This window comes from Osmerus mordax, chromosome 10, assembly GCF_038355195.1.
Source record: "Osmerus mordax isolate fOsmMor3 chromosome 10, fOsmMor3.pri, whole genome shotgun sequence".
NCBI classification, from domain to species: Eukaryota; Metazoa; Chordata; class Actinopteri; order Osmeriformes; family Osmeridae; genus Osmerus; species Osmerus mordax.
The window spans coordinates 14,949,242-14,963,363 of record NC_090059.1 but is presented as its reverse complement, the minus strand read 5'-3'; the positions used below and the strand labels follow the sequence as shown (position 1 = coordinate 14,963,363).

General features: G+C 45.0%; 1 protein-coding gene across 1 annotated transcript in view; it reads right to left on the bottom strand.

Moving 5' to 3' along the window:
• The window catches only part of myo1d (myosin 1D), a 56,348-nt gene extending 43,021 nt beyond the window's left edge, over positions 1-13,327 (bottom strand). The window contains 1 exon segment of the mRNA XM_067244493.1: positions 13,200-13,327. Within this exon segment, the coding sequence (XP_067100594.1) occupies positions 13,200-13,294 (95 nt within the window). The 5' untranslated portion in view covers positions 13,295-13,327.
• Between the last annotated feature and the right edge of the window lie 795 nt (positions 13,328-14,122).

The window sequence follows — 14,122 nt, the reverse complement described above, 5'->3', positions numbered from 1 at the left end:
TCATCATCATCATCATCCTCATCATCATCATCATCCTCATCATCATCATCCTCATCATCATCATCATCATCATCATCCTCATCATCATCATCATCCTCCTCATCATCATCATCATCCTCATCATCATCCTCATCATCATCATCATCATCATCCTCATCATCATCATCCTCATCATCATCATCATCATCCTCATCATCATCCTCATCATCATCATCATCATCCTCATCATCATCATCATCATCATCATCATCCTCATCATCATCATCATCATCCTCATCATCATCATCATCATCATCATCATCATCATCATCATCATCATCATCATCATCATCCTCATCATCCTCATCATCCTCATCATCATCATCATCATCCTCATCATCCTCATCATCATCATCATCATCCTCATCATCATCATCATCATCCTCATCATCCTCATCATCATCCTCATCATCATCATCATCATCATCATCATCATCATCATCATCATCATCATCATCATCATCATCATCCTCATCATCATCATCATCATCCTCATCATCATCATCATCATCATCATCCTCATCATCATCATCATCATCCTCATCATCATCATCATCATCCTCATCATCATCATCATCATCATCCTCATCATCATCATCATCCTCATCATCATCATCATCATCCTCATCATCATCAAGATTGCATTATAAATACATTACAATCACAAGGATTTTAATACTCGTTCTGAGATTTTCTGGCATTAGTACTTCCTGTTACTCAAACCCATACTAGAAGGAAACACAGCATGTAAAAAAATGACTCATTAACAATGATGCTGCATAGCTACTTTTACCAAAGAAATTTACTGTTGGCTAAAATCAGGTCATGTTTTGATAACCAAGTAATCTGCTTTCTCCTTCATCACCACTGTTAAGGATCACACTCTAATCCTCTCTGCTCAGGGCACTTGGGTCAAATACTACTGGAAACAGTATCCTTTCAAATACAGGAAACAGTATTTGCTTGTATTTGAAATGAAGTAAAGTATCATGTGACCCAGTGTCGAGAAGAGGCAGCGATAAGCCCTCTTCCTGTACAGCAGCCATTCCCGCCCTTTTCCACTTTGCGGCCCACTGGTTTAGCTCCGATATTTTTGCGACCGCCCAACACATCTGTTCACTTAATTTGCGTTTATGACACATGTTTAACAACACCACGGGAGACAAATAATAATTTGAGGAAATATGACAGATCAATTATTTGTGTGTCAACATTAATGACTAGCAAGCAAGCTGCAAGAAAGATAGATTGAAAGGCAACAACATAGACACCTATGTACATCGCTGATTGTTGTTTTTGGAAGGCAACCTTAACTCCTCGTACAAAGGCCATTTTGTATTTGAGAACTAACGTAACAGCTCGCTACCAGAAGTTGTTGACCTGCCTTGTGCAATATGCGGAAGTGATGCGTGCATAGTGAACTGAAATGGGCGGGTACAAGTTAAAGCGGAAACGTCAGTTGGTCTTTCGTCAACGTGCCAAGCGTAATGCTTATGATGAATTAATGGCAAAATGTCATTTTAAAATAAGTAATCATTTTAATAATAATTTACCAACAGTATATATAAATATTTATTCAATTTCCATACTTTAGTTTTCATTGGTTTGGTAGCCCACCTGTATTACCCTAGCGGACCACTGTTGGGCCACGGCCCACCGGTTGGGAATCGCTGCTCTACAGTATGCTGAATGATCTTATTGACCCTTCATAACAAAGAGGTCCTCCAGGCTGACAGGAAACAATACACTGTGGAATGACGCCCTTCTCCTAACTTTAACCCTGCTTCAACCCAACAGTGCTCCCCTATTGTACGCACACCTAGAAGACACTGACAGCTCTCTACTCTGTTCCCTGGAGTAGAAGGGCATGAGATGCTGCTGTGTGTACGTGTGTGTGTGTGTGTGTGTGTGCGCATGCTTGTACAGTACGTGCGTTGGTGTGTGTTGATGTATTCACTCTGTATGTGTCAACAGTATGTGTGTGTGTTTGTGTGTGTGTGTGCGTGCATCTGACGGTGAGTGCTTCCCCAGAGGGTATCAGTGGCATACGGTAGTACTACCAGGCACGTGTCTATGTCAAATCCATGGTGCTTAGGTACAGTATGGGGCCCCACCCAGGTCCCCCAGAGACCCATACTCAGACACTTAGAACGCTAACTCAGAGCCAGGCAGACAGAAGAAAGAAGGAGCAGACAGGGTCTGAACTCCATACTAGCCCTCTCTCTCTCTCTCTGCCCCTGGGCGGCCTGCCTGACTTCCTTCCTCTCCTGAGAGCACCAAGATTCCCCCTCTCTCCCAGAATAATGGGCCCATTCTTCACAGCTGCTCCCCAGCCAAGGCAGCCTCTGCTCAGGCCCCTGCGCTCCTGAAGACTCTGGGAGCCAGCGGTCCACAGTGTGGGAGACAACACCTCTGTCCGGCCAACAGGGTTTGTACCCCACTGCTGTGCCAGCCTCCCTGATGCCTGTCCTTAGGGTCATTACACATTAGAGTACATGTAGAGTCAGAAGACATCTACTGATAGATGTCTATTTTAGGGGCCTTGAAGTTTTCGTTTCCTCATCTGAGGCCGTGGTGATATTTGGACTTCCTCCGTGTGTGGGCGAGCTCTCATAATGACACGTTCCTTCGTTCATTCTGTGGGAATGCTGGATAAATAATAAGCTTACAGAAGAGAACAAAAGCACAAATATTGACAGAGCAGCTTGGGGAACCATATACATCTTTATCAAGCAAATCAGGAGACTGTGTTAGCTCAATATCCACAACCACAACAGGTCCAAAGATCGGGTGGATAAGGGTGGCAGCTTTAGCTAGCTATATTAATAGGTTTGCATGATAAGAGAAATGTATAATTAAATACGAGAGAGAACTTCATGATCGATGGTCGGAAATAAATCATACTTCCTCCTCATTACTAAGTGAGACACAATTCTCACAGCAACAATTCATCTTTCCTACAACCACATCCATGTTAACTCCCCGGAGAAATAACACGGGCAATGATTAGCTCATTCTCATCTACTCAGTCATGTGTGAGTACTCACACGTCACGCCACGCTCCAGTGGGCACGGGCGACACAGAGACGCTGGGCTCGTTCTCTGTGTGTGTGTGTGTGTGGGGGGGGGGGGGTACAGTGTGTGTGTGGGGGTGTGTGTACAGTATGTGTGTGTGTGAGTGTGTGTGGGGAGGGGGGGTGTACAGTGTGTGTGTGGGGGGTGTGTACAGTATGTGTGTGTGTGTGGGGGGGGGGGGTGTACAGTGTGTGTGTGTGGGGGGGGTGTACAGTATGTGTGTGTGTGTGTGGGGGGGGGGGGTGTACAGTGTGTGTGTGTGTGTGGGGGGGGGGGGGGGTGTACAGTATGTGTGTGTGTGTGTGTGTGTGTGGGGGGGGGGGGTGTACAGTGTGTGTGTGTGTGTGGGGGGGGGGGGTGTACAGTGTGTGTGTGTGTGTGGGGGGGGGGGGGGTGTACAGTGTGTGTGTGTGTGTGTGGAGGGGGGGGTGTACAGTGTGTGTGTGTGCCCAGGGTGGCAGCCCTCTGCTGGTGGTAGAGAAAGGTCTATTGTGCTCCCTGCCCAGGCAGAACAGTGTGCCCGCTCCATTGTTACCCCGTCAAACGGAGGTCTTTGTCTGACACCAACATCCCTCCCTCCCCCCGACATGCGCCTGCAACAGAGAGCTGCCCACTTAACACACGTGCACAATGGCTTGTGGGGAATGTAAATAAAGTGCTGTAAAATGGGAGTGCCTGATCTGTCACCATGACCGTAGCTGGATGGGAGTGTCTCCTGCCTGAAAGATTTAGGGTTATTCAACAGGGCAGGATGGAGGGGCGGGCGGCGATAGGAACTGCGAAGTTAATGTCCAGTAAATATCACTAAAGGGTGTTGTTTAATTATTATTCAAAGACACGATACATGGATTATACAGTAAATATTGGACGAGGTACAAAGTAATCAGGAACCCCCATCATCTATTGGCTGAACAAATCCAAAAAGCCCGAGCAAATGATGATTCTGTCTGAAAACCGCCCGGTCAGCCAGTCTCAACACTGTCTAACAGACACTGTCTAACAGACACTGTCTAACAGACACTGTCTAGCATTGACAGCCCCAGAACTGCCCTGTTGGTGTTCCCAACCCCTGGGTTTAAAGAACAGTGACGTGATTCATGTCCAATTCCTTCATGTCTTCTCGGTATCAGAGGACATCTGTCCAAAACCCCAAACCAATTGTTTTTGCATTATGAGAAACAAATCAGTAATAGCGTGTCTGTGAAAACCATGACCCTCCCATCTGGGTTAGCCTCAGGGAGGACTTGGAAAACAACACAGATACATGATTAAAGGGCTAACAGGCTATAGTTATTATCAGTCTCCAGAAAGAGGAGGTGCTACTTGGGTATTTCTGGGTTTGAAAGAGAGGGTAGGTTTGTGATATTAGGTTCTTTCTCTCACTCTTTTCTCTACCTCAGTATCTGTGTCCTTCTTCGTCTCGCTTTCATACTTGGCTGGCAGTTGTAAAGAGAGGTCACGCTCGAGGGCGGTCGAGGCTGTGGTTGGGGCTGTGACACACTCGTTTCACTCAAGGAGAACAAGGAGGGACGAGGGCAAAGAGACATAGACATAGGGGGGATTTTGGACAGAGAGAGAGAGAGAGAGAGAGAGAGAGAGAGAGAGAGAGAGAGAGAGAGAGAGAGAGAGAGAGAGCGAGAGAGAGGGAGACAGAGATAAAGGAGGGGATTTTGAGGAGAGAGGGAGCGTGAGAAAGATGGAGGAGTGTGTGTAAAGGAAAGGCAGAGATCTGAGGAGAGAGGAGAAAGAGAGTGAGTGAGTGAGTGAGTGAGTGAATGTGAGAGAGAGAGAGAGAGAGAGAGAGAGAGAGAGAGAGAGAGAGAGAGAGAGAGAGAGCAAGAATGCACACACCTCTTCCTATCACCTCTCTTAGGACCTTTGTATCCACCAGTCAGTTTCCCATACATTGATTTATTAGTGGCGGCTGCCACTCAGCCCCTTCCTGCCCCGCTCGCGTTCTCTCTCTCTCTCTCACTACAACGGACCGCAACTGATTATGTTTTAGCCGAAAATACTCACGGCCAAAAACATGGAGGCGAAAAAAATTGACCCAAGTTTGTTTTTGCCAAAAATATTTTAGCCGCAAAATTCTAACCCAAAAAGAATTTGACCCAACAAAAAAAATGGCGAAAATATTGTTGGTCGAAAAAATTCCAGGCAAACAGATTCTAGCCCCCAAAAATACACGCAAAAAGATTCTAGCCAAAAACATTTGACCTACATTTTTGGGCGAAAAAATGCTGATTGCAACATCCGGGATACCAAGGTATTTCTTGGTACCCAGCATAGACTAGCAACGTTGACATAACTCGTTCACAGGTTTCCTCCTGAGAACTCATTCTGAATACAAAGAAAGGGGCAGGATCTGCTCTGACTGGGAGCGAGGAGTGTGGAAGGCTGCAGCATTACAACCACAATGTTCCGAAAATGCCTGTCAAACCTTCAAGGAGGAGATGCAATGCCAACCCAGCAACACACACACACGCTCCTCTCAGAACTAAATTACAGAGTGGAGCTTGGCAAAGCCACAGGTTCCAATCTTGTTTGGGTGGGTCTTTTATAGTTATTTGTCTGCAGTTAACTAGGGTGCGACTGCGAACAATTTATGACGTTCTCAGCTAAACTAAAACTGAACTGGGAACACACAGCACTGCTTCCAGATGACCCAGAGACAAACCAACTGTAGCATCAAGCTATATCTTCTATCCAACATTGTGCTTCATCTCATAATCCTGTGCACAGTATGAAAGTCATATCCCACTTCAGTCACAATGACACTGGCACATGGCTCACAAGTTCTATCCCCATCAGACCCAACAAGTGCTGGCTGCCTCTGTGTCTGTTTGCCCATCTGGCTGGTGGGTGTATGACCCAGTGATAAAGACGGAGGATAATCTGGGGCTGCTCCACTTTCATCACTATTCCTGAATTTATCCACCAAGCTTCAACACTCTGTTTGCAGTCATATCATCACCTACGGCTTATCCTGCCAGCAGCATTCTGGGTATGACCCTGACCTCTGGGATTAGGGTTTCTCCCACGTTGTGACCTGACGTTTACTAAACCAAACACATCACAGTTGCTCAGGGACCCGACACTGACAGTAGGACTGTACAGCAAGTCTTCAAATCTTATCCTGACACATCAGGAAACGTCTCTCATTCCTGTGGTGTGCTGGGTTGAAAAACTAAACATCCACATCCAGATATCAAAGGCTATTTTATAACATATACAAGATGCTGAGGAGGAGGAGGAGGAGGAGGAGGAGGAGGAATGCTGCTGCTCTTCACACCTGAATGAAGTGATTCTGTCCAACAGCAGCGATCTGGACTAGCTGCTGTCAGACTCCACCTCCTGCGCTCCTCAAACATCTGGCCGCTGTGTTAGGGGATTTTCCGCTGCCTGGTGCTAAACAGCAGCTCCAAGTCTGCACTGTGAGTCTGTGGGGGACAGGAGCCTTAAACACTTAGCACACACCCAGCACTTGGCCGGCAGACAAATCAATCTTCACAGGCGCACACGGTGGATCCCCCTCTGCAGCTACTGGAGCACAGCTGGTGTGTAGCACAAGAAAGCCAATCACTGGTCCCCCAGCCGGCCTCACCACTCCCCACCCATCCCGCCTTGCTAGTGATGACAGCACGTCTGCTGATCCAGCTCCAGTCTAATCTGATGGGGTAGCTTCTGGTGTGAGAGGGGAGAGAGCAGGGGTGGGGGGATTCAGGATGGGTTGGGACGCTTCCCCCTCAGACTGTAATGTTTGGGTCAGAGTGAGACATTCGGGACATGATACAAGACCACCTGTGTGGGATGTTTCAAAACAGAACACGAGAGAGAAAAAGAGAGAGAGAGAGAGAGAGACCTATCCATCAGCATGCTCCTACTCTATGTTGACAGGTCTGTGATACCTGGGCTATCCCGTGTCCATCCTTTACCAGCAGAGGCCCTGCATCCTGTCAGTGCCAATGTGAAATAAAGCAGCGAGCGTGTCGTACTTTAGGATAATAACGTCACTATAGCTGTCCTGTGCTCTCATCTGAACCTCTTCCATTGGTCCCTGTTTTGAATACTACTGAAACAGGAGCCAGGTGTGGACAGGCTGGGTGAGGATCAGGTGGCTGACAGTTGTGTTTCTGGACACGGCCCTTCATTGTCACAGCTACAGCCACCTCCCATGGATACACAGACATTCGGAGAAGACAATTAAAGGGGACATACAGTATAGTCAAAGTGCAAAAATAATTCAATAAAACGAGCCTTCGTTTTTTTGGCGGTCGGCCTGACCCGGAAACCCGTTTGTACTTGAACACGTTGGCCGGTGTCTGATGTAGCGGCCCACTGAACTACACAGCAGATGGGCTGGCGGGCCAGTTACACACAGACAGAAAAAGAAAGAGAAGAAAGACAAGGCCGTCCAACAGACGCAGACATTACTCAGCATGCTATTTCAGGACAACACTCCGATTAAGGTCAGGGGTAAAGGGTTAGTGGTTAAGGATAATGGTTTTGAACCATTGAATTTCCAGTCATCACAAGGACAGGAAAACAAACCTGTGAGTGTGTGTGTGCATGTGTGTGTGTGTGTGTGTGTGCGTGCGTGTGCAGGTGTGTGTGTGTGTGTGCAGGTGTGTGTGTGCGTACGTGTGACTCATGCAGAGCCCGTGAAATGATCTCAGGCCTAGTTGTGAAAAGTGAGTAAGACAGCCACCCCCCTCCCCCCCCCCCCCCCCCCGCCCGCCCCCCCTCTCCCCCTCCACCCCCTGCCCCCCCCCCCCCCACCAGCCTGGTAACTCCACCAGGCAGACAGGGACACAACAGGAGAGAGAATGACATCACTGCCCTTCACACTCACTAACACAGCCACTGTATGCACCGTACACTTAGTCCTGTTTCTTGTTTATGTGATCATATGTTTGCCCTTCGGGTTTTAAGAAGGTTCTGCCATGGCGGTCAGGACCTAAAAAGGCATGGAATGTAATTACTGATTTCAAGATACTTTCTGAAATGAAAAACACAATTGAGATATTGAGTACATTTGTTTAAACTACAAGGAACATACAAATATATATATTTTTTTTTATGGGTGCACCTTAACTGAAGCTCACTTAGGGGATCAATGGAGGTCACTAGGGCAGGTGTCATGTCATATCTCTCACTCAAGTCAAAGTACTTCTTGGTATGTGATATACTGATAAAGATCTGCTGAACGAATGCAACATAATTATATGTATATTTTCAGAAGAATTCTAGAATATGAAATCACCCAGTAATCGGGGATGTGGTTAAAATCTCTACAGAGTAACCAGATGGCTTTAAATGGGAAGCTTAATTAAATCAAATCTCTATTAAGCTGAATCAAAGGTCTCCTTGTACAAATGAGGAAAAGTTGCAAGCCAGACAGAGTTGTTTGTGCTGGGGGGGACACACTAAGAATATTCTGCCTTCTTCGTAGAGTATGAAGCTATGGTATGGGAGGTAGGCCTACTGGGGGTGTCAGAGGTAAGTACCAAAACAAGACAGAGAGAAAGTAGCAGAGCAAGAGAGAGAAGGAGAGAGAGAGAGAAGCAGAGAGAGAGAGAGAGAGAGAGAAGCAGAGAGAAAGAAGCAGAGAGAGAAGCAGAGAGAGAGAGAAGCAGAGAGAGAGAGAGAGAGAGAGAGAGTAGCAAAACAAGAAATGGAGAGGCGTGCATTAGGACCACAAACGCTGGACGGTCTGCGCCGCATGCCAACGCACACAGTCCACAAATGAGACGTCTGCAAGGACTCTAGGACTTATTTTAGGGGAAAAGTCTCCAAAAGCACAGTCCCTGTTTATGTAAGGGTGGTAATGTGTTTCAGATTACAAGGGGTTGCATGAAAATACTTGCGGTGACAGAGAGAGAGAGAGAGGGAGAGGGAGAGGGGGAGAGGGAGAGGGAGAGAGAGAAATGTGATAGAAGAGAGGCATTTTTCAAAAATCTGCTTCTTTTTTCAAGCATTATTTTAGTGAATCATGATCCAGAGCCAGGCAGTACCTAATACTGAGGCATCGTGGGAGAGCAGTGCCAGGAGGCAGGGCGGACGTCAGTGGGCCTGTATAAGATCAACAGGGTCATCAAGGGTTCTTATCTCCCCAAATCTCTACTGCAAGACTTATTATATTTGCAATCTGTGCTCACTCCTCAAGGTCCTTGGCAAAGAACGTTTTTGGCGAATGAGAAAATAAGTTTTTTAATCTCAGCTCAGCTATAAAAATGTCTCATTGTAAGTGACCACCAACGGAAAAAAACAAACCTTAATATAGGAGGGTTTGGGATCAAATATTTAGACAAAACGGCATATTAACGCCCTTTCAGTTTGAAATGGAAGGTCCGAGGTTGTCAGTACAACATGTTCTCTAACAGTTTGTTTTCAGAGATTTACTTTATTCCGTTTTGTTTTTATTACAGGAAGAACAAAGGGTAAAAATATGTGAAACCTGGCACAAGACAAGACCCCTGGCCAAGTGGTTCCATGCCAGGGTATTAACTCTGATGGAGCGTGGATGGTAGACAGGCTATGGTCTGGAAACCCTTCAGAAAGTTTCAGTTATCCTCCATCACCTCTCCTGCCTTTTACAAGACCTGCCTTACAGGAAGAGGAAGTACCGTATGACCTTTGACCTCTGGTTCCTCCCACATCACCCTCTGCTCATAGGACAGAGACTTTGATCTCTTTAAATAGGCTAATCTTATTTTATTTTGTTTTCTTATCTTTTATTTTTTTTATAGCTGGTAAACCGTGAATGCATCTTTCAGGCTGTTTGAAAGAAGAGATATCAGGGTTTTTTTCCCAGTCTTTTCTTTCGATTTTTTACAGAACAGGGAGATTTCATACAATCATACAATACAGGAGTTTCTTGGAGACACAGCATCGGAAGAGTCTAGTCCTCAGTATTCCACAGTATACAGACTATAAATCTCAAGATTTATATGATGAGTCAGATGGCTGAGCGGTGAGGGAGTCGGGCTAGTAATCCGAAGGTTGCTAGTTCGATTCCCGGTCATGCCAACTGACGTTGTGTCCTTGGGCAAGGCACTTCACCCTACTTGCCTCGGGGGAATGTCCCTGTACTTACTGTAAGTCGCTCTGGATAAGAGCGTCTGCTAAATGACTAAATGTAAATGTAAATGTAAGATATTGCTGCTTGGCTAGCAGCTAAGGCTCAGGCCTAGAGGAGAGCTGCAGGAAACAATGAAATGTGAGGCCGAAAGCGGGAATGCCAAAGGGAAGAGGAGACCAGTTTTCCTGCTTCCTCGCCGCCCTCCTTTATTATCGGATACTTCCTGTTTCAAATCCGTCAAACCCCCTCATAGACGGGTGCAAAGGTCAAATCAATTGACACTAATAAGCAGGCAGAAGCCTGGATAACGCCATGTCCCCAACAAGGATCAACATCTTCAGGCTAAAACAAATACATGTAAGATTGCTTTGTGTGAACGTATTAATCCTTTCAGACAAAAAAAAAAAAAATGATTTTAACCGGTAATATAATCTGACGAGGAAATTAAGGTCTAAATAACATCACAGAAAGAATGTCTGTAGAACTGGTTGAGCCATAACAAAGGAGACATGGGCGTTGGAGGACTGACTAAACTGTTGGCATGCCTACGTGGTCATCAGATATTTAATCTGAGTTTAATCTGAATATCAGGGACCCCCGTAAGAAAGAATTCAAAAAATGCCTCTCTAATTGTTTTGGAAACACGTAGAGATTTTCCAGTAACGTTTCCTGCGGTCTGTGAACCAGACAAACAACCATACCATATAAAGGCAAGGCTTGAACAGAGGTGACACTGTAGAGATGTATTTTGCATGTGGAAATAAAGCGAGAATACAGTTTACACTATCATCTAATTTTACTTTTGTTGGCTTAGAACATTTCCTTGTTTCAATGTCTCATGGCTGCTGACTGGTCTGTTAGGACATCATTCCCAAGACCAGAATTGTACTTGTTTCATACTGAATCTTTCCACAGAGTTTGGGCATATGCTGGGGTATATTTAGGCAGGGCCATCTTCAGCACAGGGCTGTTAAAGGCCTGGCTGTTCCACTTCAAGTCAAACAAAGTATGTCAACTGGACAAGTAGTCTGGTCACATCAAGGCACATGGAGCAGACTATCCTGAATCTTTCATTGGGGGATTCTCGGTCATTAGACCTTCCCTCCGCATGGCTAACTTGAGCCATTCCCACAGGCTGACACAGGAAAACAAACAAAGAGCTGCAACACTGCAAAGTTGTGGAACTGAGAAACTACTGTCTCTCGGGTGGTAGTTAGACGCCTCATGTACTTTACAGCTCCTCTCCGAGTTCCTCTCCAGTCAATATCCCTCCTTGACTCTACTGTACACACAGATGTGGAGAGGAAGAGGAGGAGGAGGTGGCGTCGCAGCGGTAGGACGAGGGGGAGGAAGTGCTCCTGTATGGTCACACCCTCTGCAAATAACAATCCGCACACGCCATCTCCGGGCCAAGCCGTCCAGCTGGAGGGAAAACAGGAGAGAAGAGAGAGGCTGGGGAGGAGGCCGTCCGGCCGGCTGTCCGTCCGTCCGTACAGATCCTGCTGCTGGCTTAGCTACTGGACTATCACATGCAAACAGCTGAGTTATAAAACAAGCCGCTTATCAGGGTTGCTACACCTACACTGGCTGTCGTGAGGGAACGCTCAGAGGACTGTGTCCTGGGCAGTGTTTGCTCAAGGTGTGTTGGGCCAGCCCGTGATGCCTTCAGAATGTGGTCCTTTTAGACACATCTGAAACCATGATAAAGTGTTATCTGAGAGACTTCAAAATATTTGTGTGTTAACACGTGCAAGCCAAACGGAGTGAGATTTTAACATTCCCAATGTCGGATAAAAACAGAATGGTTTATAAAAGGGTGGCTCGTGAGACTAACATACTGCAGAATGAAAGTACGGCAAATAGTTTTGAGGCCCATCACAGAATGTGATATGTTTACGAGTGCAGAAACAAACAGGGCAAAAGAAACCAGAAAAGGAGAGTCTATTGGACAACTACTGCTCACCAGTAGACTTCAGGCGCCAGGACAAATCTAAACATTGACTTAAGAGATAAATTGCTAAACACTGGTTCTTCATGGTATCCAGGCTAGAAACCAGTATAATACTGCTTTAGGATAGTGTAAGGGGTAATGATACAGTAATCAACAAAGTGGTGTATTCAATGGATAGTTTCCTAACAAAAGACAGCAACTTTTATCACAAGGTGATGCTGCCAAACCTTTGTAAAGCATTTAGACACTTCATTACAAAAGTTTGTGCTGTACAGAACCAGATTAGGGTTAGTGTTGATGAGCAACCAGATTGGTGTAGGATCGATGAGCAACCAGATGTACTGAAACTATGCAAGGCAACTCCCCACTGACTGAATTTACAAATACTGTCAACCCACAGAAACCACTGCTGATGCAAATAGAAATCCTGTTTGTTCAAATTATTTTTCAATGGGAGCACTGTGATTCCTTGGGTGGGGCTTCATTCAAACACAACAGGGTTCAATGTATTACCGGCATAGCGGACAGACAACATCTGAGGAATGTCCTGAGTATCCTGTCTGCTCAAGCCAAGAGGAAATATAAATGCCAACTGAAATACCAATTGAATGTTCATATAAAATCACAGAGACATTCTAAAGCATGATTTGAAGATGAATAATTTCCCAGGCAAGTTACTCCACAAAATGGGCAATGTAGAAAATTAGTACCCGAGCCTCAATTTGAAATCACATTGACCATGTTGTTCCCTGACAATTAAAGGCCTACAACTTCAAACACTTAGATAATGATAGATATATCAGAACCTGTTTTTGTTTTAAAGTCTGGTTCAGACAACTCAAATCGTTGTACCAACAGCCTCTTTAACACCAAGACTCCTGTTAAACGAAGAAGACACCTGCAGTGGTACATTCAATCTTTGCTAGTAATAATAATAGAGGCAGTGACATAAAAACTCAATTGCACCAGAAGAATAACTGAATTACTGACGTTCATTGTAATCTTAATCGAAACGGCAAAGGTGAACGACCGATGTGCATGGACGCTGCTTACCTGAGTTTTAGGTTGGCCATAAAGTCTTCCAAAGAAACGTTATCCAAAAGCACGAAGTCAGCCTTTCCAAACTCCAGACTCTCGTGTTCTGCCATTGTTGTATTTTCTTCTTAAGATGTTTTTGGGAAAAAAATATATTGACACAACTTTACAGTCCTTAGCAGACCTTACGAGCTCGCGACACCAAAAAGGTAAATAATGGCGAGCTATCCAGAGAGCCTATTCTTCTAATTTAGAGCTTCCTGTCCGCATTGTTAACATTCATGTACTCAGAGTATACTGCAAAAGTGTCTGATATTAAGCAAATAAATAGTGAATAAGTAAATAAGATATTGAAAAGTCGATTGGCTATAGACGTATTAAGGGTACTCGTTTTCAGTAGTAACCTACATATAATTTAAACTGTAACAAATATTATCCAACTTAAGTCTTCATTATCAAATAAACTTGTTGCTTTCCACCGAGAAGTAGCCTTGACCCGTTAAACGTTTCTCCTTGCTCTCTTTCCTAGACTTTCTCTCGTCCCGACTCATTCTCGACCCTCCTCACGGGTGCTCCTCCTCCTGTTCAGAGGTGTTGGTCAGTGTTCGCCGCGTGTGGAATAAACTAAATATGGAAACAATCTTCCAGGATAGATTAATGTTTTTGTATATTTTGAAGACCATGAAACAAATAATTATATTTAAAAGTATTACATGTCATTGTCATAATTTTCTTTATAATTAAACATACATCCAATCTATGGATTAATTTATTTTATGAAAAAACAATGCCAATGCTTACAACATAAATACACAATTCAAAATAGTATGTTTCTGACGACAGGAATGATGCTATATCACCATAAAACCGCCTAACTTCAAATACCCAAGACTTAATTCCTGATGCACACAAAATGCAGCAACTGACCTGCTATGACATCT